At 37.7% G+C, this 23,111-nt stretch overlaps 1 protein-coding gene across 1 annotated transcript; it reads right to left on the reverse strand.

Moving 5' to 3' along the window:
• Positions 1-206: 206 nt before the first annotated feature.
• On the reverse strand, positions 207-23,093 carry LOC140147468 (inter-alpha-trypsin inhibitor heavy chain H3-like). Its single transcript, XM_072169245.1, has 10 exons — positions 23,054-23,093; positions 22,831-22,996; positions 21,967-22,077; positions 20,383-20,479; positions 18,727-18,978; positions 16,651-16,939; positions 15,257-15,804; positions 13,741-14,311; positions 10,895-11,281; positions 207-2,268 (listed from the first exon to the last, which is right to left on the reverse strand). The coding sequence occupies exons 1-10, from the start codon at positions 23,091-23,093 to the stop codon at positions 2,030-2,032; spliced, it is 2,700 nt and encodes an 899-aa protein (XP_072025346.1). The 3' UTR covers positions 207-2,029.
• Between the last annotated feature and the right edge of the window lie 18 nt (positions 23,094-23,111).

A 23,111-nucleotide genomic window follows, 5' to 3' on the forward strand; every position in this document is an offset into this window, starting at 1 on the left:
ACGTGTATTGATATAGAATGGCATGCACGCAGTTGGGCGCAATGCTTACGCTCGTTGTGCGTTGCGTAATACGTGACTGGCGCACGCTTATGTGAATTTACGCGAGCGTGAGCTGTTGGGACTTTATTGACGCAAGCAGTAACAAAAGCCGAATTATTTCCGCCTTATATAAGCCTATAAACTCCATAAGTGACAAACAAACATGATGAAGTCGATACTCATTGTTGAGATCAGGTCTAAAGTTTTATTTGTGCATATAATACGGGCCATAAAGTTTAAATTCAGTCTCTCCAAACGAACAGATATAATTTAAGGCTTCCGGCTCAACAAATAACAATAGAGAAAGTACAATTGATTTTTAACACTAATTAAATAGTTGTCCAAATTTGAAACCTTACATTCATTTGCATGACGCAGCAAACAATAAGATTATCGCGCCTCGTTTTATGCTTTTAAGTATTACATCTCCCGTGATCATTCTTTTCTGCAGATTGGTTTTGCTCAGCTTCATAAACGCCGAGTTTTGATAACCAATTATGCCTCTTTGCATTGAATATCTTTATTCAATAAAGTTTATTTTATAAAGTTGTTTCAGCTGCAACAAGTAAGATTGAGATGTACAAATGAACAATCGTTCGATTTATGCTTGGAACTAATTATTCTTTGTTCATTTAAGTATTTAATTACATTGATATATTAACCAATTTTCACTGTAACTGAATCAGCCAGTCAGTCAGCTCCTCCGTAGTGTTATGACATGGAATGGTGCGATCAAAGCCAACTTATGGCATTGCACAAATAATTAGACCAGCACACAAATCCAAATTATGAATGTATCATACATTTTGATGAAATTATGACTTTATAGTAGAATTGTTTCGCAATAATTTTTTTCACTGGCATTAGCTGCATTGTAAAAATCTGAGTAAATGATTCAAAGAACTCTCTGGTTCTACTCATCTGCATTTTTCTGCCTTCATATATTTTATAAATACGTATTTTACGGTATTTATAAATACGCACGTGGTCCATGGGTACGACATGGATAGGAACTCTCTAGATAAATATCACCACATTTAAGTATTAATTGAATTGCAAAATTATTACACATGGGGGAATTCAGAATTTAAAATATGTTTTCAAAAACAACATTTTGATAGTATTTGCCGACTGGAAAAATATTTATCGATGGAAACGTTACAATAATATCATTAAGTTAAACAAACTAGACAATTTTGATACACAGTCTAGTGTTGTTTACCACCTTTGCATTCAAATGTACAGACAGACCATCAGCTGTGTCGAAGGCCACTTCCAGACTTCCTATCTACAAGCCCGGGGGGCACTCCAACTTTGGAGGTGACGCGTATGTAGGGCTGTTAAGACCCCTTTTCAGCATCGCTGTCACCCAAAGACCCCATATTTTTTTTACGAACACATGCTCTGTCACCCGAAGACCCCATATTTTTCCCTTTGATCTGTCACCCAAAGACCCTTACAAGTTCAATTTGAACAGCAACTTTCATTTAACACTGATTTTGTTACTTATTTTGAAAAAACAAAGAAATTTGAAGCCATTTAGAACTAGAAATTCGATTTTCGAAGTTTCCGTGGCGCTGTTTTGGTTCTCACCCAAAGATTCCATTTTAAAAAAAGGTCATGTTCTCACCCAATGACCCCATATTTTTTACATTTTGCTCTCACCGAATGCCAAAAATCATGCTCTCACCCAATGACCCTATATTATTTACATTTTGCTCTCATCGAATGCCCCTTAGTGTGAAAGTACCAGCCCTACACCTATATCCATTTCAAATTGAAGTGCCCCCCCCCGGGTCTACAAGCTGTTATGGCAGCGCGGAGGTGGTCACGTGCGTATATAAATACGTATTTATAAATATAGTCAAAGCGTTCTGATAAATATGGAATTATGTTAACATTGCAAATAGCACGAGTTCAAGAACGAAAACGGCGCTTCCATTCTGTTTACCATGGGTGCATTATTTCAAATTTAAATATCATAAACTGATCAAATATTGACAAAAAGTGTGTCCTGAAGATAATCGGTGTATTCTCCATCAATCATGCCATAGCCGTTGTTACTTGCAAACCAACACGTCTGAATCTCTCCTGTAAGTAATACATCCCGACTGGCATGCAGAACGTTTACGGTACGGTCATTAACGCGGAGGATGGCAGTTTTGTCCTGGTTGTTGTCCACGCGAATGCTCTTGCGATACAGATGTACCTTACTGCGTTGGAATTGTCCTGGAAAGATTTCAGAATAACATTGAAAAACAAAGTTTAAAAAATGAACTTCATCTGATAAATTGTACAGAACAAAACTATAAAGTTGTTATAACCATTTCAATTTAAAGGAGGATTTCGTGATCCTATCATCCTCTTTTTATGACATTTTTCACTAGATATCCACGGAAAAAGCTTATTCCCAAAATTTCAGTTGATTCCGATTTTGCGTTTGCGAGTTATGTATGATTATGTGTATAACATAACATATCTTTATAATGTATTATTCTTATGTATTTTTCTTGTATCATGTAATGAGTGAAAAGATAATAATAAATCTATCTATCTATCTAACACTGCTCCATATGCCAGTGTTGTAATTTCGTTCTGGTATACCAGAACAAAATTCACATTTGACGATATTTTTGCTAAACGAATTAATCTGCAAGAAATGTTTGGTACATAAACATTATGTAGGTTTCTAGTGGTATAAATATTTTGAGAAAAGTGAGGGGATGAAGCTGTGGATCACGAAATGCCCTGTTAAGATATGATCAAGAACAACACAGATATCAGATTCCTATCGATCTGCCAGGGGAGCACCAATCCTCCATTGGAGCATTTATGAACGGTCAACTCATTTGGGGCCTGGGCAAGCGAAGGAGCATGGGTTCCAATCGGGAGGGCCGCTGGTTACGCCACTTCATGGAGGATCGCTTGTCCAGTAAGCTTCCAGCAATTAATAAAATACTACGAAAATATCCCGTATTTATACATAAAGAGAAACTATGGGTATTAATTTAAGCAGATGCAACGTAAATGCACATGTATAACTGCAGGGAAACTGAATACCATTATCATACGGTATGTTGTGTAATTACTTGTTGGGATGTGATTGATACCTCGATTGATATCAAATGTACCGACTGATTGATTGTTAGCGTCGGGAAAGTGGTGAGACCTTTAAAATCTGCTCCCCCCCCCCTTAATTGCACGGCTGTCGGAGCGGCTGGACAGAATATCTTTCGTCTTTCTGGATGAGTTTTGCTATTGCACTCTTTATTCACTGCGACAACAAACAAATGCAATGACAAACAGAAGAAGAACGAAAACCTGAAAATGTGAATCCCATGGCATGTTGACAGTTAAAATTACCGGGAAAATTACACTACAGCCGAGGAGAACCAAAAATTTCACGGGTACGGACAGCGTTTGTCATAACAGAAAACAGATGTATAATAATACTTATATACAGTCCTACCGGCGCGTAATAATATAGGCCCTACCGGCCCTCACATGCTTTAGGCCTACTCCTTCCATGCCATTTAATCAGATAGACCTCCTAGATTAAAATCCTTGAGATCTTACCCAACGTAAGAAAATGAGAATCAACATCATACTAAACATGCTAAACACTACAAATAAATGAGCTATAACAATTCGTGACTTACGACATATTCGTGAAAGTTAATAGATTTATTGTAAATGTGCAATTATTGCAAATAGACCTATTAGTAATAATAATTTGCTAAAATTAGTCATGTCTTATGATTCTTACCTACAATCTGCTTCAACACGAGAAGACTAGTTTGGTATGAATGGAAAACAAACAGGGTGCGTTGTAGCACTTTGTCAAACGTCCAGAACAAGCAGGATATTGGCTCTCACATGAGCTCCCTGTCTTCTTATAAAATAGTTCTTCAACCGCAAATCTTTTCCTGTGTGGTATTCAACAAAACTGAGTTCCTCGTTTTGCAATAGTATCTCTATTTTAGGGTGGGATATTTGCCAGCCATTGCAGCAAGTTAATATTTTGATTAAAGTCTCTATTAGCTTCTATCACAAACGCGCGTGGTGAATAATGGTTTAATTAAGCCAAAACCAGTGCGCAACTATCCTGAAAGTTCTACCACATCCCTGGGAAAGCCTTAATACAGACAAGACGGGCGTTAACATATCCGTTAACTCACTAACCTTTCCTATACGTATTAAAAAGTACACATTCTATCGGACGTTGTGTCTATTTTACATACGGAAGTATTTTTCCACTCTATTTATATGATCATCGTAATTGCGCAAACTATGGGGTGACCCGGGAGCTCCTGGTGAAATTCAGGTTGTGATTGTACACTTATGTGCTAAAGATTTTTTGTGGAAACGTGATACGCATAAATGATAAATAAATTTAAATAAATTTCGGATTTATTTAGCGCCTTTTTCCATATCTTGGAGGATTCCAAGCGCAGTATATTTCTCTGCCATGGTGAATCAATCACACTCAGATCGCATTAACTAGGCCGGTTGCAGCCGAACCCGGCGCAAACCTATCCGCACTTAGATTGTCGTCGTCGTCGATCTACTCATATCTGAGTATTCGTGACCTTTCTGATGAAGTTTCTTCTTTTCCCCTCAACTTTTCCGAACATTATCACTTCACTAGATTGATTCCTTCTCGCCTGGCAACATGTCCAAAATACTGTAGCTTCTGTTTCATCACTTGTCCTTTTGGCGGTCCATAGGATGCATAGAAGTTTTCTCCAGCACCACATCTCAAACGCTTCAATCCTTCTCTGATCTGCCTGATTGATCACCCACGTTTCACATGCATATGTTGCGATCGGGAAAATCAAAGTGGAGACAAGTCTAATCTTTGATGACTTGCTGATGCTTCTGTCCTTCCATAACTTATGCATTGTGCACATTGATGTTTTTGCCATTGCTATGCGACGTCTGATCTCAGTAGAGCATCCGCCTTGATTTGAAATCATGGATCCAAGGAAGTTGAACTGTTCGATAACCTCAATTGCTTGGTTTCCTGCATGAATAGTGGTGTTGATGACCATCACCTTTGTTTTGCTTACATTTAGAAAAAGGCCAAACTTTTCACTCCCCGTTCCCACTCTTTCAATCAGCTCTTCAAGTTTACAAGCACTGTCTGCTAGTAGGGTAGTATCGTCCGCATACCGTAAGTTGTTGATGGTTCTGCCTCCGACAGATATTTCAATGCTGCAACTTTCAAGGGCCATTCGCATGATATACACTGCATATGCATTAAACAGATGAGGAGACAAAATGCATCCTTGTCTCACCCCTTGCTCGATTTTGAACCAGGTACTGTCGCCACATATTGTTCTTACAATTGATTCCTGATCGTCACAGAGTGTCCTAAGCAGTTTTACCATATGTTTTGGGAAGCCCATTGACACTAAGGTGTCCCACAGTTTTTGATGTTGAACAGTATTAACCCAGCAAACAGAAAACGACATCATTCGTAAAAGATTATAAAAGGTTGTCAGAAAATGTTTAAATGTCGGGTTATATAAAGGGTATATTAAGGGTATAAAACGTTTCCATAACATTAAAAAACATTTTTTTGTTCTTACAATTGATTCCTGATCGTCACAGAGTGTCCTAAGCAGTTTTACCATATGTTTTGGGAAGCCCATTGACACTAAGGTGTCCCACAGTTTTTGATGTTGAACAGTATTAACCCAGCAAACAGAAAACGACATCATTCGTAAAAGATTATAAAATATTTTACAGAAAACGTTTAAATATCGGGTTATATAAAGGGTATAGAAACGTTTTAATTGCATTCAAAAAACATTTTTGAAAACTTCATGCAAAATATTCTAAACGGAATGTTATTTTGGGGTTGAAAAAATATTTTGCGAAAAATGTTTGCCCAAAATATTTGCAATAACGTTTGAAAAAACATTTTAAGAACATTTTTTGTGTTTGCTGGGTGCAAATATTTTAACATTTGTTATTTAAGCGTTGACAAAATATTTGGCAAAAAATGTTTGCAAAAATAGTTATATTGTTGTAGTGTGTTTTCATACAAAACGTTTTAAAACGTTTTCATGACCTTTATATAACCCGACATTTTAATGTTATTAAAACGTTTTTACCTAAACCAAAAGACAAAATATAACTTATTTAAAACGTTTTTGTGTTTGCTGGGAAATGCTTTTGATTAGTCAATGAAGCACATGTAAACTGGACGGTTGAATTCAATAGCTTTCTCCGTAATATGTCTGATGTTTGCTATTTGGTCTCTTGTGCCTCTGCCATCCACAAAACCGGCCTGCTCTGGTGGCATCTCACGACGCATTTGCTGTTTGATCCTCTTAACCGTAATGTACAGCATGATCTTACTTGCATGGGAGATTAGAGAGATGGTCCTGTTATTTTTGCATTCTCTTGTGTCACCTTTTTGGGGGAGTGGTAGGAATATTGATCTGGTCCAGTCTATCGGCCAGCTCTTGTCTTTCCAAAGAAGATTGCATAATTTGTGCATCACATTCACCCCTTCTTCTCCGGTTTCTTTGATCAACTCAGCTGGGATATCATCATATCCTGGTGCTTTACCTGTCCTCATTTTCTTCATTGCCATCACCACTTCTGATCTCAGTATGTCAGGTTCAACTTCATCAACCTGAATTGGTTCTGTTGCACCTCCTTATCCATCTTTACTTGCATACAGCCCTTGACTGTACTGTTGCCACCTCTGCTTGATTTGATCACTCTCAGTTAGAATTTCACCATCATCATCTTTGATTACATCCAGCTTTGGTGTTTTCTTCCCTGTGATTTCTTTCACTGCTCTAAAAAGATCTCTGGAGTGATTGGTAGAAGAATGTGATTCAACCTCTTTGCATTTCCTTTCAAGGAAATGACCGACTTCAGCTTTGATCGAATTTCAGTAACCAGAACCTGGTGTTCGCGCAATACACGTGCGCGAATTAAGAACGCGGTTCGGCGTCTTAGATGTTCGTGACGGTTTCGTTAATTTAAAACAATATTTTTATCGTAGTGGATGCCGGCGCATGGCCAGCCCATCCATTATGACACGATATTGGATAGGCAAAAGACAAAATCCTATCTTTTATTCTCTAAATATTACAAATAACAAAAGAGAAAGTACAATTGCTTTTTAACACTAATTTTAATTTTAAAAATAGCTGTCCAAATATGAAACCTTAAATTCATTTGCATGACGCAGCAAACAATAAGATTATCGCGCCTAGTTAATGCTCTAAAGTATTGAATCTCCCGTGATCATTCTTTTCTGCAGCTTCATAAACGTCGAATTTGATAACCAATAATGCCTTTTTGCATTGAACATCTTTATTCAATAAAGTTTATTTTATAAAGTTGTTTCAGCTGCAACAAGTAATTTTGAGATGTACAAATGAACAATCGTTCGATTTATGCTTGGAACTAATTATTCTTTTTTCATTTAAGTATTAATTGCATTGATATATCTAATTAATTTTGGATGTAACTGAATCAGCCAGTCAGTCAGCTCCTTCCAAGTGTTATGACAAGGAATGGTGCGATCAAAGCCAACTTATGGCATTGCACAAAGTCAAATTCCGGGTCAAATTAGACCAGTGCACAAATCCAAATTATGAATGTATCACACATTTTGATGAAATTGTGACTTTGTAGTAGTGTTTCGCAATAGTTTTTTCACTATCTTGAGCTGCATTGTAAAAATCTGAGTAAATGATTCTAAGAACTCTCTGGTTCTACTCATCTGCATTTTTTCTGCCTTCATATAAACAGCTACTTTCGACTATTTTATACGTATTTTACGGTATTACGGTATTTATAGATACGCACGTGACCCATGGGTACGACATACCAAGACCGACATAGATAGGAACTCTTTAGATAAATATCATCACATTTAAGTAATAATTGAATTGCAAAATTATTATTACACATGAGGGAATTCCGAATTTAAAATATGTTATCAAAAACAACATTTTGATAGTATTTGTCGACGGGAAAAATATTTATCGATGGAAACGTTACAATAATATCACAAAGTTAAACAAACTAGACAATTTTGATACACAGTCTAGTGTTGTTTACCGCCTTTGCATTCAAATGTACAGACAAACCACCAGCTGTGTCGAAGGCCACTTCCAGACTTCCTATCTACAAGCTGGTATGGCAGCACGGATGTGGTCACGTGCGTATATAAATACGTATTTATGAATATACTCAAAGCGTACTGATAAATATGAAAACATTGCAAATAACACGAGTTTAAGAACGAATAACAAATTCCTTTAAAAAGGAATAGGGCGAGCAAATGAGAGAGTGTCAAGATAAAGGTGTAGTTATTTTATTGTTTGAACTGTTTCTATAATTCGTATGTTTTTACGTGCCTCAAATGACAAGGACTATTTAGCCCATGATCTTGCAATGAGACTGTACAGTGTATGGACAGTGTGGCCTATTTGTCTAATCATTTTGACAATTTAATTCTGACCATGTGATTAAAACAGGCTTTCAGATTGGTGACCTATTGTGTACCAAGTGATAAGGCCGGGCACGTAGTAAAAATACACTGGATAATTCATGACAGCCAATGTACTGGCAAAAGGTGGGGCCAAATAAATCTTAGTGGATTCTTGAACACGATTTAAGCAGGAACCTTCAGGCAGAATTTGAATACATATTATCATGTAACGTTTACTTAGCCAAACAGTCAATGAACATTCATTGTTAGCATAATAAGTAGCTTTGGGTATCCTATATTTATGAACAAAAAAGTGTTTTCAAACGAATAACATCTGTTATACATATACATCTACTTGCTAATACACTGAAAGTCTAATAGAAATGAAGGATAAAGAACAATTACAGAACATTTATTGTTCATTAAAGTAGCTATGGGTATACAATGTTTACAAGATAAGAGCGTTAATGTTTTGTACATTAAGTTAACGTCTTTGATACATAGCTAGTTGTTAATACATCGAAAATTTGACTACAGATTTACAATTTGATGACATACAAAAGAATTTAGTATTGAAGAATTTAAACAAATTACAGAACTTTCATTTTGTTGACATACTAGCAATTGTTAACAATGTTGAAAATCATGTTCATAAGCGTAACATCCTCTATACATCTATTTCTTAAGGGAGGGGTAATGGGCAGGAACCTGGTTTGGATTCCAGAGGGAGTGTACCTGCAAGAGACACAGCCATCAGAAAAGGAATAGCTCAGATCGCGCGCCAAATACGGTATCAGTTCAAAAATTGATATTTTTCCCACCCTTGAAAAATTAGGCAGAGCTGGGATTCAAACCAGGGAGCTCGCCCTTCTGAAACTCAATGCATTACCACTAAGCCACATAGCTATTTGCTGTGAGAAGTTTGATAGTAGTCCTTGATATTGCTGAATAGAATAAATCAATACTTATATTTATCTAAAGTACGATGTTATTCAAATAAACAAATAAATAAATAGGCATAGGACCCGTAAATAAATAAATACATAATGCAGAATGCAGTTAGTATTTTAGTTACTAAATTCCAAACATTCTATTATTTATAATTTCCTGCTATACACGCGCAGTAGTTGTACTTTTAATATCCGCGCCTAATCAATAATGGCGCTTCCATTCTATTTACCATGGGTGCATTATTTCATATTAAAATATCATAAACTGATCAAATATTAACAAATAGCATGTCCTGAAGATAATCGGTGTATTCTCCATCAATCATGCCATAGCCGTTGTTACTTGCAAACCAACACGTCTGAATCTCTCCTGTAAGCAGTACATCCCGACTGGCATGCAGAACCTTTACGGTACGGTCATTAACGCGGAGTATGGCAGTTTTGTCCTGGTTGGTGTCCACGCGAATGCTCTCACGATACAGATGCACCTTATTGCGTTGAAATTGTCCTGGAAAGATTTCAGATTAACATTGAAAAACAAAGTTAAAAAAAATAACGTCATCTGATAAGATATGATAAAGAACAACACAGATTCTTATCGAACTCTTTAGGAAAACTTGGAATAATATTGGCATGCGAAGTTTTTGCAATCGAGGGCAACCAAGTAAGATCTACCAGGGGCACCAATCCTCCATTTGAACATCTATAAACGGTCAACTCATTTGGGGCCTGGGCAAGCGAGGGAGCATGGGTTCCAATCGCGAGGGCCGCTGGTTACGCCACGTGCGGTCCACTTCATGGAGGATCGCTTGTCCAGTAAGCTTCCAGCAATTAATAAAATACTACGTAAATATCCCGTATTTATACATAAAGAGAAACTATGGGTATTAATTTAAGCAGATGCAACGTAAATGCACCTGTACAACTGCAGGGAAACTTAATACCAGTATCATATATTATCGAGAGCTTGCAGTCATATGTAAGCTTCCCTTGCGTTCGACTATGACCATTGAACGGGGTGCCCCCCCCCCAAAAAAAGGAGAACCCTGAAAAGTATAAAAAGATCAAATATATTCAGAATTATTCAGTATTGAAGTGAGCATTTTAATTATGCCATTATAATATGTTGCATTGAATAGTATAAGACTACGTAAACTTTACTTTTACTGTCACTAATATAATTATATAAACTTTTTTTATAACCATTTACTAGTATTTTGATGTAATAAATATCAGTATAATTTCAAGTTCAAGTGAATGCGTTCATCATGATTAATAACATATTTTTATTTATAAAAAAAATCGACCATGGCATAGTCTACCATGCAATAGACCACAAATTTCAAAAAGTACAAAAATAGTTTTGTTCCCCATTAATCTATTTTAAAAGACTTGTATATTTTTGTACACGATACATTTTCATCATGTTTCTGATACTTACCGATCATACCGTGCACTTGTTCCGAAAATCCCTCCCCTTTCTCCACATACAAGCCAAGATAGTCGGATTTTCCTGGATGGTGGGCATTAATAGCATGCAGCATGACAATCAGCTCTACACCCTCTTTCATTTTCAAATACAGATATTTTCCTTCTCTGATATCAATCGAAAAATTCCCATTTACAATGCTCCAGTCTGATGTCCATGGTAAGGCCAGGTTGTTGATAGTTACGCTCGAGGATGTGACCAAAATACGATGACTTGGGGTAGTTATAGCCATCTGATCAAATATAGTACGTTTGGCGAGGTCAGAGGTCGCGACCTGGTGTCGCTTAAGAAGCTCAGGATGAGGAGTTGCACTTTGCACTCTAGCATTGATGTTTAGACCTTTAAAGACAAAAAGGAAACAGTTTATACTTGTCTTGAAGTCAAGTTGCTTGTAATAATTTCAGAATACCGAAAATAGTAACTATTGGCAATCTGAAAACAAATGTCTACAATTTGGCCCAAAATAGCACCTGTCATGCCTGTAGCATGATAGCGGTACTGTAGATATAATAATAATATTGAAAACAGTTGCACGAGGGATTCCTTGTATGATTAATAATACGTTAATTCTAAATTCCCGTTTTAGTGTGCAATCGCATGTAACATCATTATAGTAACAAACATACAATGGTACAATGTTCCTATGTTGTATTCGTATTACGCTGGCTTTGGATGTCAAACTTTTTTTCATGCTGCACTGCATATTTTGGCCTCTCCCAAGCAAACCGCTGGAGGCGCACGGTGTTGTGAATCGGAAGAATTACGTCATTTTAAAAGACTTGACTCGTGGATAACCTTTGACTTCGGATGATCCTCTTTACATGTTTCCCTAATATTTACGATTCTTTTTACAAAGTTTAACCCTAATCGGGCAAACTTTAACATTGACCCCTTGATTTGACCTTGGATGACCTTAGATTGATATTTTCCTTGTTCATATCATATCGAGGATTTTCTTTGTCATCAACATTCAGAAGAGAATTAATTCAATACAATAATTTATAAGCATGAATGGATGTCTGTAAAATGTATTTTGTTGCATTTTGGAATCGCCATCGTGATTAGTATAAATACAAATGCGATGAGCTATACATGGCAAAATTCTGCGATTGCCCATCGCTTTACGGTTACACGAAGAAACGTATAAAAAACGTATAAAAGACGTATAAAGTTGTTCTCTAAAACCGCGTTTTCTCAGCAATCAAATATCGCAGTGAGTCAAATGTTGGTGCATGGATGTATCTTAGCATTATTTTTGTGTGTTTATACAAATTTTTAGAATCCGTTTGAAAATCCTTCGTTTAAATCATTTTTACGCACCATGTTCACAAGATCAAAAACACGTTCCATGCAGTTTTTTTCAAATATTCGCTCCGTATAAAACTACGCCGAGTGATTGTTTTCTGCTTTTTTGTATTGTACTACAAATCGACCAAAGAAATAATGTTGCCATGGGGAAGAACCAAAAACAGTACCGATTAAATTTTATTAGCCCGTTTTTGGGAACAATTTTCGAGAATCTTGTACCACAAAACACTGTTATGTTACATTATCGATATCTGGATTGTGGAACATTGATTTTGATTTCTAACTGCCTACATTATTTCTCAAAAGTATGTCGATTCCTTTACCATTTGAATTTCACTCCAAATTTAAGCTACTTTTGCAAAAATCGAGGTTTTTCGCCATCGATACCTCCGACATTTACAGCGGTGATGAGATTGTTTATCATAAGAGCCTGGTATGCACTATTCCATAATAGTCAGTTTGAGATCAATCGATTTCACAGATCACTCAGTAGCTCAATCGGTTAGCGCGCTCAGACTCACGTTCGACTATAGTTTTGAGCTGGAAAACTTTGGTACGTGTTCGAGTCCCTATGTGGTCCATTCCATCTATTTTATTTTATTTTTCTCCCACTTTTTTTTTTTTTTTTCTTGTTCGTTTCTTTCTTTCTGACTTCAGCGATTGATTGTTTTTGCCCGGTTTTTTTTTTCATTATATAATTCAGAAATTTTTAGGCTATACTAGGCCTAGTCTAATAGGCGCGGCATATGAATATATTTTTACAAATTAGATTAACAAAATATTGGTTGTTGGTTTTGTTACTGTTGTTGCAGTTATTGTTGTAGGCCTATATATTGCATAATCAGGGTATAAATAGGCATACTAGGCCTATTATAGCCTATAGAAGCAAGTTGATTTATTTCACGACAGATATCATCAAGGATAATTTTAAAAATTGAAAATTTAGAAAATCCAAAGGAAAATTGCCGAAAACGGCTGCCCACATTCACCCCCCCCCCCCCATCAGCCCATATGGTCCTATCGTGGTCGCCCCTTCCCTATCCCTGCAACATATAGGATGACTCACGAGCCGCGGTTTGTCCGTGGCCCTAGTTCAGATTGAAACACTATTGTACGCGTGAATTCATTCTTTTCTGCATGGCTGTTTCCATTATTAACTTACGCCCCTCTGGAATCAAGCCTTGAAAATCAATTGTATTTAACCTTACAAAGGCGACGCAGCATAATCACACAGCGATCTAGTGTAAATTCAGCTTTAAACATTGCATGCATCGTACCAATCGCTGTTCGAAATATCAGATTGATATGTCAAAGCATGGCGAAATGCATAGCCGGACAGACAGAGAGACTAGACACTAACAGCACGACAGACAGTGCTCATTATTTTAGTAGTATAGCTGTTATGTAATATGATTCCTATATCAAATGTAACAAACTCAATTCAAATATAGTAGTAGGATGAAGAAACAAGTATAAGTATTAGTAATTACCTAGTTCAGGATCCTTAATGAGATTGAAGATGTCACCAGGTTTTCCCATGATATTGAAACACAAGGTGATGTTTCCATTAGGTGCATGGAGTAAGAAATGCGGATCACTATCGGCGCTTAACATCCGTGGCAAAGGTTGCCCGCCCATCGGGCTCGCAGATCTACCCTTGCTGCTCATTGTGCTGCTCATTATACTCATGGGCGGGCCGTACGGGCCATATTGACTCCGAACGTGTCCAGGATAGGGATAGGATTGCATGGCTGTCGGAATTCGCGTCAAATGTGAAACCGGAATTGGACCAGGTCTTTCGAGGCGGTCATCCCTTGGCGTGGGGTTCTCCCCAGTTGTGTCATTAGTGCCATCCGGTTTAACAACCACTAACGATGTCAGAGGTGTGACGAAATGATATTTTAAAGACAGCTCAAGAGCTCTGCTTTTAAATTGTTCTTTTTCTTCACTATCATCGGATATAAGTCGTTTTCTGAGCAGTTCTTTAATGGTGAGATATGCCCATAGTCGTTGTGTGAAATTCCCTACCACGTGATGACTTAGCATAGTAGTTTCTGAATGCTATAAAAAGAATAACAATAATATATATTAAAGACATATAACAGAAATTACTATTTTGTCACTCTAGCCACATTTTCTGCATACTAGACATGTATACTCACATACGAAGCTAAGCTAAGAGAAAATTAATGGAACATCTGCAACATAAAATAATTGTGGCACGATCTGATCCACTCGGACCAATTTCGATAAGATATTTTTAGAGCATTTTTGGTAGAATTGCGGGATTAACACTTTGAAAATATTTCATTATGTTTATATAACAATGTACGTGTTGACATTTCCGAGCATCTCAAGCTTATTTTGACTGAGTTAAGACATACTTTGAACGAGCACCTCAAGCTTATTTGGACTGCGTTTGCATGAGGCATACTTTGGCCTAACTACCTTGCTCAGTACCTATAAGCTTATTGATGCTGATCTTGTTATATTAAGGGGTGTCGTCAGTTAGGCTAGGGACATGCATCCTTCTTTAAACGGCTCTTTTCAGAGCCACCATAATAGCTACCAGATAATGGACAGTAAAGAAGGGAACAGCACATCATGAAACTCAGCAGACAAGTGACTCTGGGGACAATCCGAGCATGTGTATCATTGAATCATTGAATCGGTGACGTCTTGTTTGTACATACCAGCCGCGTGACGCTCCGCCAATAATCATGATAATAATACTACCGGCAAGCTAATACACGCATTTTAGGCACTGGAATGAAATAGCAATTTTCTTCGTTTTACCTCATTTGTTTGGCTCGAAATTAAAAGCGGACAATGCGATCAGTAGCTGGCTTTTTAGCGCATATCCCACAATTTGGAAGGAGATATTGCTTTTAAATCGGGAATTCCAAAATAACAGACAGGATATGAACTGCGTGTACAAATACAAAGCCGATACTGTTGTTTTACTTGGTAGGGCAATCGTTTACAAGCATATACTTTTAAACGTACCTGCGCACTTCCCTTAACAAGTGTACCGAGAATACCATCTTCTGTTGTCGTCATGATAACCTCAGCTGTGACTTCGTTGATGCCATTTGCAAGTTTTCCAGCGACTACTAATTCCGATCCCATAAAATAAGTAGGGAAATCAGTCTGCGTAATAATATTGTTATCAATAACATCAGATGGGTAATTGAATTCAATTTTAAGAAGCAATGGCGTGGCAACATCATCAAAAAAGCCGGCTAGCTGAAGACTGGAATCGGAATCCACGTAGATCTTGCGATAAACTCCTCGGTTCTGACCGGCAAGTTTCTCCAAAAATATGTCGTCCACGTCATTTCCAAATCCCAAAGTGAAAAGAGTGTATTTCCCTTTAATGGCTTCTTTAGATTTTTCCTTTATAAGTTCTGTACTGGTTATTCCCGAACTGGGTTGTCCATCGGAGAGTATGACGACAATAGAGAGGGACTTCTCCATGTATATATTGTTGGTCGAGTTATGGAAAGTATCAAGCAGAGATACGCCGCGTTGAAGACCACCGTAAAAATTGGTCACTGAAATGGTAAAAAGACAAAATGAATGTTCTGATTATGTCAGATTGATGACAATAAGGTTATGAGTCATAACCCTTTTGGAAAACCGGATATAAGATTCAATTATAAACAAATAACCAATTAGACGAATAGGTGCATAACAAAACGATTTCTGGTAGTCTACTTGTTGGTATAATTTCAGCTGTTAAAATTTGCCGCAGCTAAGAATTTGTCTTTTACAATTTCATTGAGAAATGTATTTCACATATCTATTTTATACATCGTAAATAGCTCTGGACAGTGATCAAGTATGTTTTGACCTATAAATTACAGATGTCAAGACACTTATTACTGATTAGTGTAAATTCTATACTGAAGAGATTTAGGGCCGGACTGCCGGGTTTGTATAAAAAATCACGAACACATGAAAGCAGCAATCCTGAGTTCTTGTGTTTCTTTGAAAATAAAGATATATCCCAAGTCATCTCGGGCATGATTACCCGAGTTCTGTTGTTCATGAATTTAGCCTGGCCCTAAATCTCTTCTGTATTATACCGCTTATAAACTGACGCTGCCATCGCTCCCCTTCTTTATTATTGACCGACGGCAATTATTAGTCGTATAAGTCATCCACTTGCAGAATCCATAAATATTATCGTTACGACAAAACAGATTTTTATAAATGTGAACCAATCAAGTAAAGTGAAGAAAATTTAAAGGTTTTGCATCACGATAAAGAACTTACAATCAGCTTTGATTTAATGTGAATGCCTGCCATAAAACATGGATTTGAACGGTAAATCAGTTTGGTGACATTGTCCTCATTTTGCTTGATTGGATCACAATTTGTAATATGCCATCACTTACTGCCATTTGCTCTCAAAGCCTCAGCAAAACTTTTCGCCTGTTTTATCGTATCTGGGGTCACTGGCACCATTTGTTCCGATTGCCATGTGGTGACACCAGAACTGAAAGTAACAATGTTGAAGGTATCACCCTTTCTCAACTGATCTAAAATAGTCAGCATGGCTTTTCGTGTTTGTTGTATTTTGGTTCCCTGCATTGAACCACTGACATCAATGACGAAGACGACATGTTTCATTGCGGGAGAAAAACCTTCGGGTGAGAAGTGATGAACAAAGTAACCATTCACTACCTGAAAGCAAATATCATAATCATGAAAGAAATTAATAATTAAAACTGATTAAACACATAATGTAGAGACATGGACAAGATGTGATAGCCCAGTGGCTCCCAATCATTTTGTGCAGCATATTACCAGTAATGTATAATATGCCACGACGTGAGACATAAAACTTGAAAATAGAGAATTATCTTGTCGCAAGACAATTATTTGTTTGTATTGAAACACTAGCCCAGCGGTGGCACTTTTTAACTCCAAATGGCTTTATGCATACTGTGTTGCTTTTAATAGCAACAAAGCGCCTTCAGTATCTCATGGTAAGATACTACAGGCCTTGGTACATTGTATAATGTAAAGGATGAGCTACAGGTCGAGAACAAATGCAGCGATAAATTACCGCAGTTTTATTCATTGCGGTAAATATTTTACGCAGCAACGCGCTGAGAAGAACAAAGACCCGAGCAAAGCAAAATGTCGGTCGCGCCGCGCCTAATCACTTGAGCAGAAAATCACAGCCGATAACTGAAAACCGCAGTGACCGAACACACATCGTCTGTCGCGTCGCAATAGCAAAACGACAGACAAATACATACGGTAGTGCAGTTACGTCCACGGCAAATTCACCGTGACCTTTCCAGCCATAAACCCGCTTATTGAAGATTAAACCGATATATACAGTACTAAACCATTATATAGTAATCTATTGTCCAATGCAAATGTATTACCACCTGATAATATTAATCCAATGAGTGACCGAATTGTCCGCTACGGACGACTAATCCAATCGATAATGACATGTACGAGCGGAGCTCCACTGACCGAGTTTTGGGGTATTTTTCACTGAAAGGCAGCTGTTTGCTGTCATTTACTTATCAAGGCGGACCACCGTTATTATAAGGACTATGGCAATTATTTAAAGATTGATATGTAGAGAATAAGCCATACTTGATTGACAGAAAGTACGAAATTTGTACCTATGACGGTTTTATGACACCAATCTTCCAAATATGACCAAGCCAGGGCTGCCCGGTGAAGCAAAATGTGCATTGGAATAACACGGCGAGTTTGGATATATGGTAGGATTTCTTTTTAATAAAATGTATGTTCCCCGTTATTAAAGCTTGTACCGGGTTGAAGATTCAGATATTTGGAAAAGAATAAGTAATTGAAACATAGAGCAAGTACTAAAATCATAGCTTTTATACTTTTTGATATATGATGCTAACTAGTTCATCCCCTATAGCTAAAACACATCGCTACCAATAGGGTTCAATTGCCTATTGTGAGTGCCCCTGTGTTGTGTGCATACATGTAGTTAACAATAACTGCATGATGAGTTGATTTTATACATGTATCCAGGCCTTCTCAACTAGTTTATTTGAAGTGCCAACTGGGAAATTTTAGTGATAATGAAGTGCCAACATGTTTAGGGAGCATTTTGTGAGGGAGCGTGTGCCGATCGAACGCATATAGCGGATGGGGTCCAGGAGGCCCGCGCCTTATGGCCACTGTAGGGTTCCAGTGTGAAAGCCCCAGCCGGGAGGGGGTCCAGGGGCAGCCGGCAGCGCCCCGGAAGCTCTGAGATTTTAAGGCTATCTAAAGGCTCAGATGTGGTATTTTCACCCCTTTAATTTATGAGGAAAAAACTAGTAAATTTACCGTGCGTCACTTCATGCGCCACTTCGACTAACTCCAATCGCCACAAGTGGCGCGCTAGCCACCAGTTGAGAAGGCCTGATATTGTATACTGAACTTTATATAACGTATGACTATGTAAGATTGAGAATATAATCAATTACTTCAATTTTGCCGCCACTTATCGGATGTACGACGTCATACTTGATGACAAAATCTCCCACAATTCCATGTTCTGACTGAGCAAGTTGTTCTTCCTTTGATGGCTGGAACTGTATGTGAGCTTTTTTCGAAGACGTAATAGACGCTTGTTGCTCTTGTTTGAGTTCATTCCCTTCTTTTTCAAGCCAATATGTGACTTCTTTTAATCCTTGAGGTTCAGTGATGTAAACGTTGACCTTTAAATCTGGTATAACCTGTAAGACAGAAATTGACACAGTGATGAGGTATACACTTCCAAAAAGCTCCTTCGCACGCACACGTTAATGGAAATGTTGGTACGACGACTTGTGATTAAGATGATTACAATCACAGGCTCTCATGCTCTTCAGTATACATGATTTCTTTCTAGCGGTTAAGACGGGTCGGAGGTGAGCATGACCTAGTGGTGTTTGCACTTAAATATTGAGACAAAATTAATAAAGCTGATACACAGGAGGAATTGTATGGGTTTTATTGAGGATATCCTAGGCTTGATATAAGAGGTGTCATGTCCGACCTAAATGCAACGCCCAACACTTTCGTTTTTGATACATCATTGGCCGTAACTCAAAAAACAAAACCACAAAAAAACCTGTGGTTATATAAATGCGACTGTTGGCTTTCCTGACTCATTTCCTATCAAAATCAATGTAAAACCCTAACCCTCCTGAATACTACAAAATACTACTTGATATATGCGCTGTTCGTGCATGCATCCCACGTGGTATGATGACGCAATCGCCCTAAGTGATATATAGGCACGGTCTCGCTGGCCAGCGAAGCCCAAGACCCGTGGCAAAGTGTCGCCGACCGAGTGCTTGGCATGCGAGGGGTCTCGGGTTCGAATCCCACCCAGAGCAAACAACTTTTTTTTTTCTTTTCTCTCTTTATTCTTTCCTTCTTCCCTTCCCGTCGCCAAAAGCCAGTAGGCGGTTAGGGTTAGTATTAAATAGTAGTGAGTACACTGCAGTTTTGAGCAAAAACTGGACAAATATGGCTCTTGCCAGCCCACCCGCCATATTACTATAAATAATAGCAAATCACTCTTTTCCTTTAGTTTGTTAAGGTAACAATTATCATCATCATCCTCGACCGGGACCCTATTGTTCCAATGATTATACACTAAATTTTTATATCTCAATTTATAAAGATCACTGGTTCGGAATTCAAGAAGGCACCTCGAGGGATGGGCAAATTTGCAATGAAAGAATACAAGTTATTAAAAATACCCGGGCAAAAAGCATACAAAATGTATACAGTGCGCATTTAAAGGAGTGTTTCGTGATCCTAGCATCCTCTTTTTATGACATTTTTCAGTACATATCCACGAAAAAACCTATTCCCAAAATTTCAGTTGATTCCGATTTTGCGTTTGCGAGTTATGCATGATTATGTGTATTACACTGCTCCATAGACAGTGCGTTGTAATTTCGTTCTGGTGCACCAGAACGAAATTCAAATTTCACGATATCTTTGCAAAACGAATTAATCTGCAAGAAATATTTTGTGCATAAACATTATGTAGCCAGAGGTTTCCAGTGATATAAAAATCTCACCTTTTTTTGAGAAAAGTGGGATGAGGCTGTGGATCACGAAATGCCCTTTAAATGATAACATACCTGATTAGGTCGGATGCTGATTTTATTCGTGAAGAATCCTTCTTCCGCAGCAATAGTTGTTGGTATATCAGGGTACACTTTACCTCGCTCACCGGTGCTACATTAATAGACACTGAAAATTCGTTGTGTTTTTCAGACCTGAAAAGTGAAATATTTATATTCTAGAAGGTTCACCTATTATTGATTTGAATATTCCGATTAATTTAATGGGCCTATGACATGCGTAATTTGAGAAAGAAACTTTTTGGCAGCAAGTACAATATTATAGCATATTGTTACATTATATATAGTTAATATACATTTCTCTTTCTAATTTATCTGTGCAAATGAAACTTTTATCTGCAATTTTTTTCTTTTTTGTAATATACCAAAATAAAGCAGAATTATCTGAAATAAAACTTGCAGCATAAATTTGTTCATTTTTTAAAGCTGTTATTGTTTATCCGCTGCAACAAGGAAAAGAACAAATGCGAAACAAAGCTAATCTTTCAGCGGCAAATCTCGACGGAATACTAAACTCCCAACGGAAAAATGAAAACGCAGAGTTCAGTCGTTGAAGCGGAAAAATCGGCATGAAGAATGTTTTTTTGCCAAAAGTTAGGTCGGGAGCAGGGGGTGGGGGCAAGGGGACATCCCAAATATTTGTCTTGCCCCCACCCAGTTTGCCCTTCTTCCTCACTTTTGAGGCAAAAAACCACAAAATCACTAAAATTTCCATTTTTGTCCAGCAATTTTATGCCAAATTGGTTGATTCCCCCCTGAAATTCACCCCAATAAAAAAATAAAAAATCCTGGTACCGCCACTAGTCAGGAGACGAGCATATTTTGTACCGGTTTTAATTTCAGACTCTTTTGGCTCCAGACTGGTATGTTTGTTATTTGATTGGGCCAGTTTCGCACGATGTGTTTAGTGCTAAAAATTAGGATGAACAGGGCATTATTGCTTTTCTTTTTCTTCTATTAGAATTGGGGGGCGTTCAAATGCAATTTACTGAATCGTTGTTTCTTTAATTATTATTTGCATGGAATAATTTTTCGACACACTGGGGATACCTTGCTTCGATGAATACTAAAAACGGGACCAAGAAGATGGAAATGTTATTTTGAAGAGCACCATTTTGACGAATTGTATTGAACCTCAACTGCCTTATGGCGAATCTAACGGGGGGGGGCATCGAGATCTGGTAGAAAAACCGCCAAACTGCTAATTGTGTTTAGTTTAGTTTTTAAAAATTAAGTAATGGTAGTCAATATAATTGCGAATACTCTGCAATTGATTATTCCCCCTTATTTCATTTTCGCTTTTGCTCGGGGCCCCTGATCCCTCGAGGCCCATGGACTTCGTCCAACCTGTCCTCCCGCTTGCTACGCCCCTGCATGTTACCATGAATAACAGAAGCTTAATAAACACCTTTTATGAAATAGGTAAAGCGCTATTTACATGAATATGACCATTAATTGTAATTGCGGACAAGACTCGCATTTCTTACTTAATCTTTCACATCGATTTTATGAAGTGTAGCTTGTTCCCTATCCACCCGCCCACCGCGCCTCCAACGTTCATGAAAAGGAGTCTTAACTTACGTCTGTTTCACTTGGCTTGCTGTCTGTCCACGTTCTCTTGCAGCGTCATATATCTTCTGTGCTTTCCGCTTGGTTGCTACAATGGAGCGATAAATTTTGCCATCGACTTCACTGAAATAAAATGAAACACACTTCCGTATCATAGGTGACGTGCATATTACATGCTGGGTCATTAAGAACACCTTTTGGCATAGCTTTCACCAAAGACCACATATTAAAAACACTAAAAGACCCCACTATCCATGGATCCGTCATCAACCCGTTGATTCAAATGCATTTGTATCAATCCCTGTATACTTTGAAGCGTATGTTATGTAGACCCAAGTGCTATTTGAAGTCGTCTATAACAATGAATATTTTAACTTTGAGATTGTTGGCAACTCTCACCAAAAGGCAAAAAATCCGGCTTCTTGCCTGGTCTCATCTAATTTCGCAATTTCTGGCTATATTAAAATATATATATTAGTCCAAACTGGGTTTACGTATGGATAAATCTGCATGTATATGTATTATAACTGTCCAAAAGGTTTTAATAGGATACAACAGTATCACACTGGTAACGAATAAAAAACGAATAAATACGGGGCAAATGTGACACCAGCGAACACACAAGCTATCATAGACTACAAAGTTAAAAACCGACGCCTCTTTTTTGTATGAATAAAAGTGTAATATATGTACAACACACTATAATAAATTTATACCAAACCGGTCAATGGGGTCTATCTGTTGTAAAATTCTATCCCTATAAAGTGAAGTTATGTCTTTTCGAAATGCCGGACTTGAAACTTGTGTTAACTCTCTTCAAAAGTTGTGTCACATTTGCCTTGATTTTCTATATCCAATCAGAGAAAAGAATCTTACATGAGCAGTTCTGTAATGAACGCTTCATCGGGTAATCTGATGGTAACTTCTGTTTCTTGAGCCACAGGAGCTCTATTCACTAGTTTGCTGGCCACGGATGTGTTGGTAAATCGTGCAGTAGTAGTAGACAAAATATGAATGCTACCGATTTTGGCAGGTGGGGAATCTGTTAATTAAAATTAAGACGCAAATACGTAAATGCGATGTTGTGTTGATAATTAACTGCATGCCGTTGTCATGATTGTCGTCGTCGTCGTCGTCATTTTGCATTGTTTTCGCTC

The sequence above is a fragment of the Amphiura filiformis genome, chromosome 3, assembly GCF_039555335.1.
Source record: "Amphiura filiformis chromosome 3, Afil_fr2py, whole genome shotgun sequence".
Lineage (NCBI taxonomy): Eukaryota > Metazoa > Echinodermata > Ophiuroidea > Amphilepidida > Amphiuridae > Amphiura > Amphiura filiformis.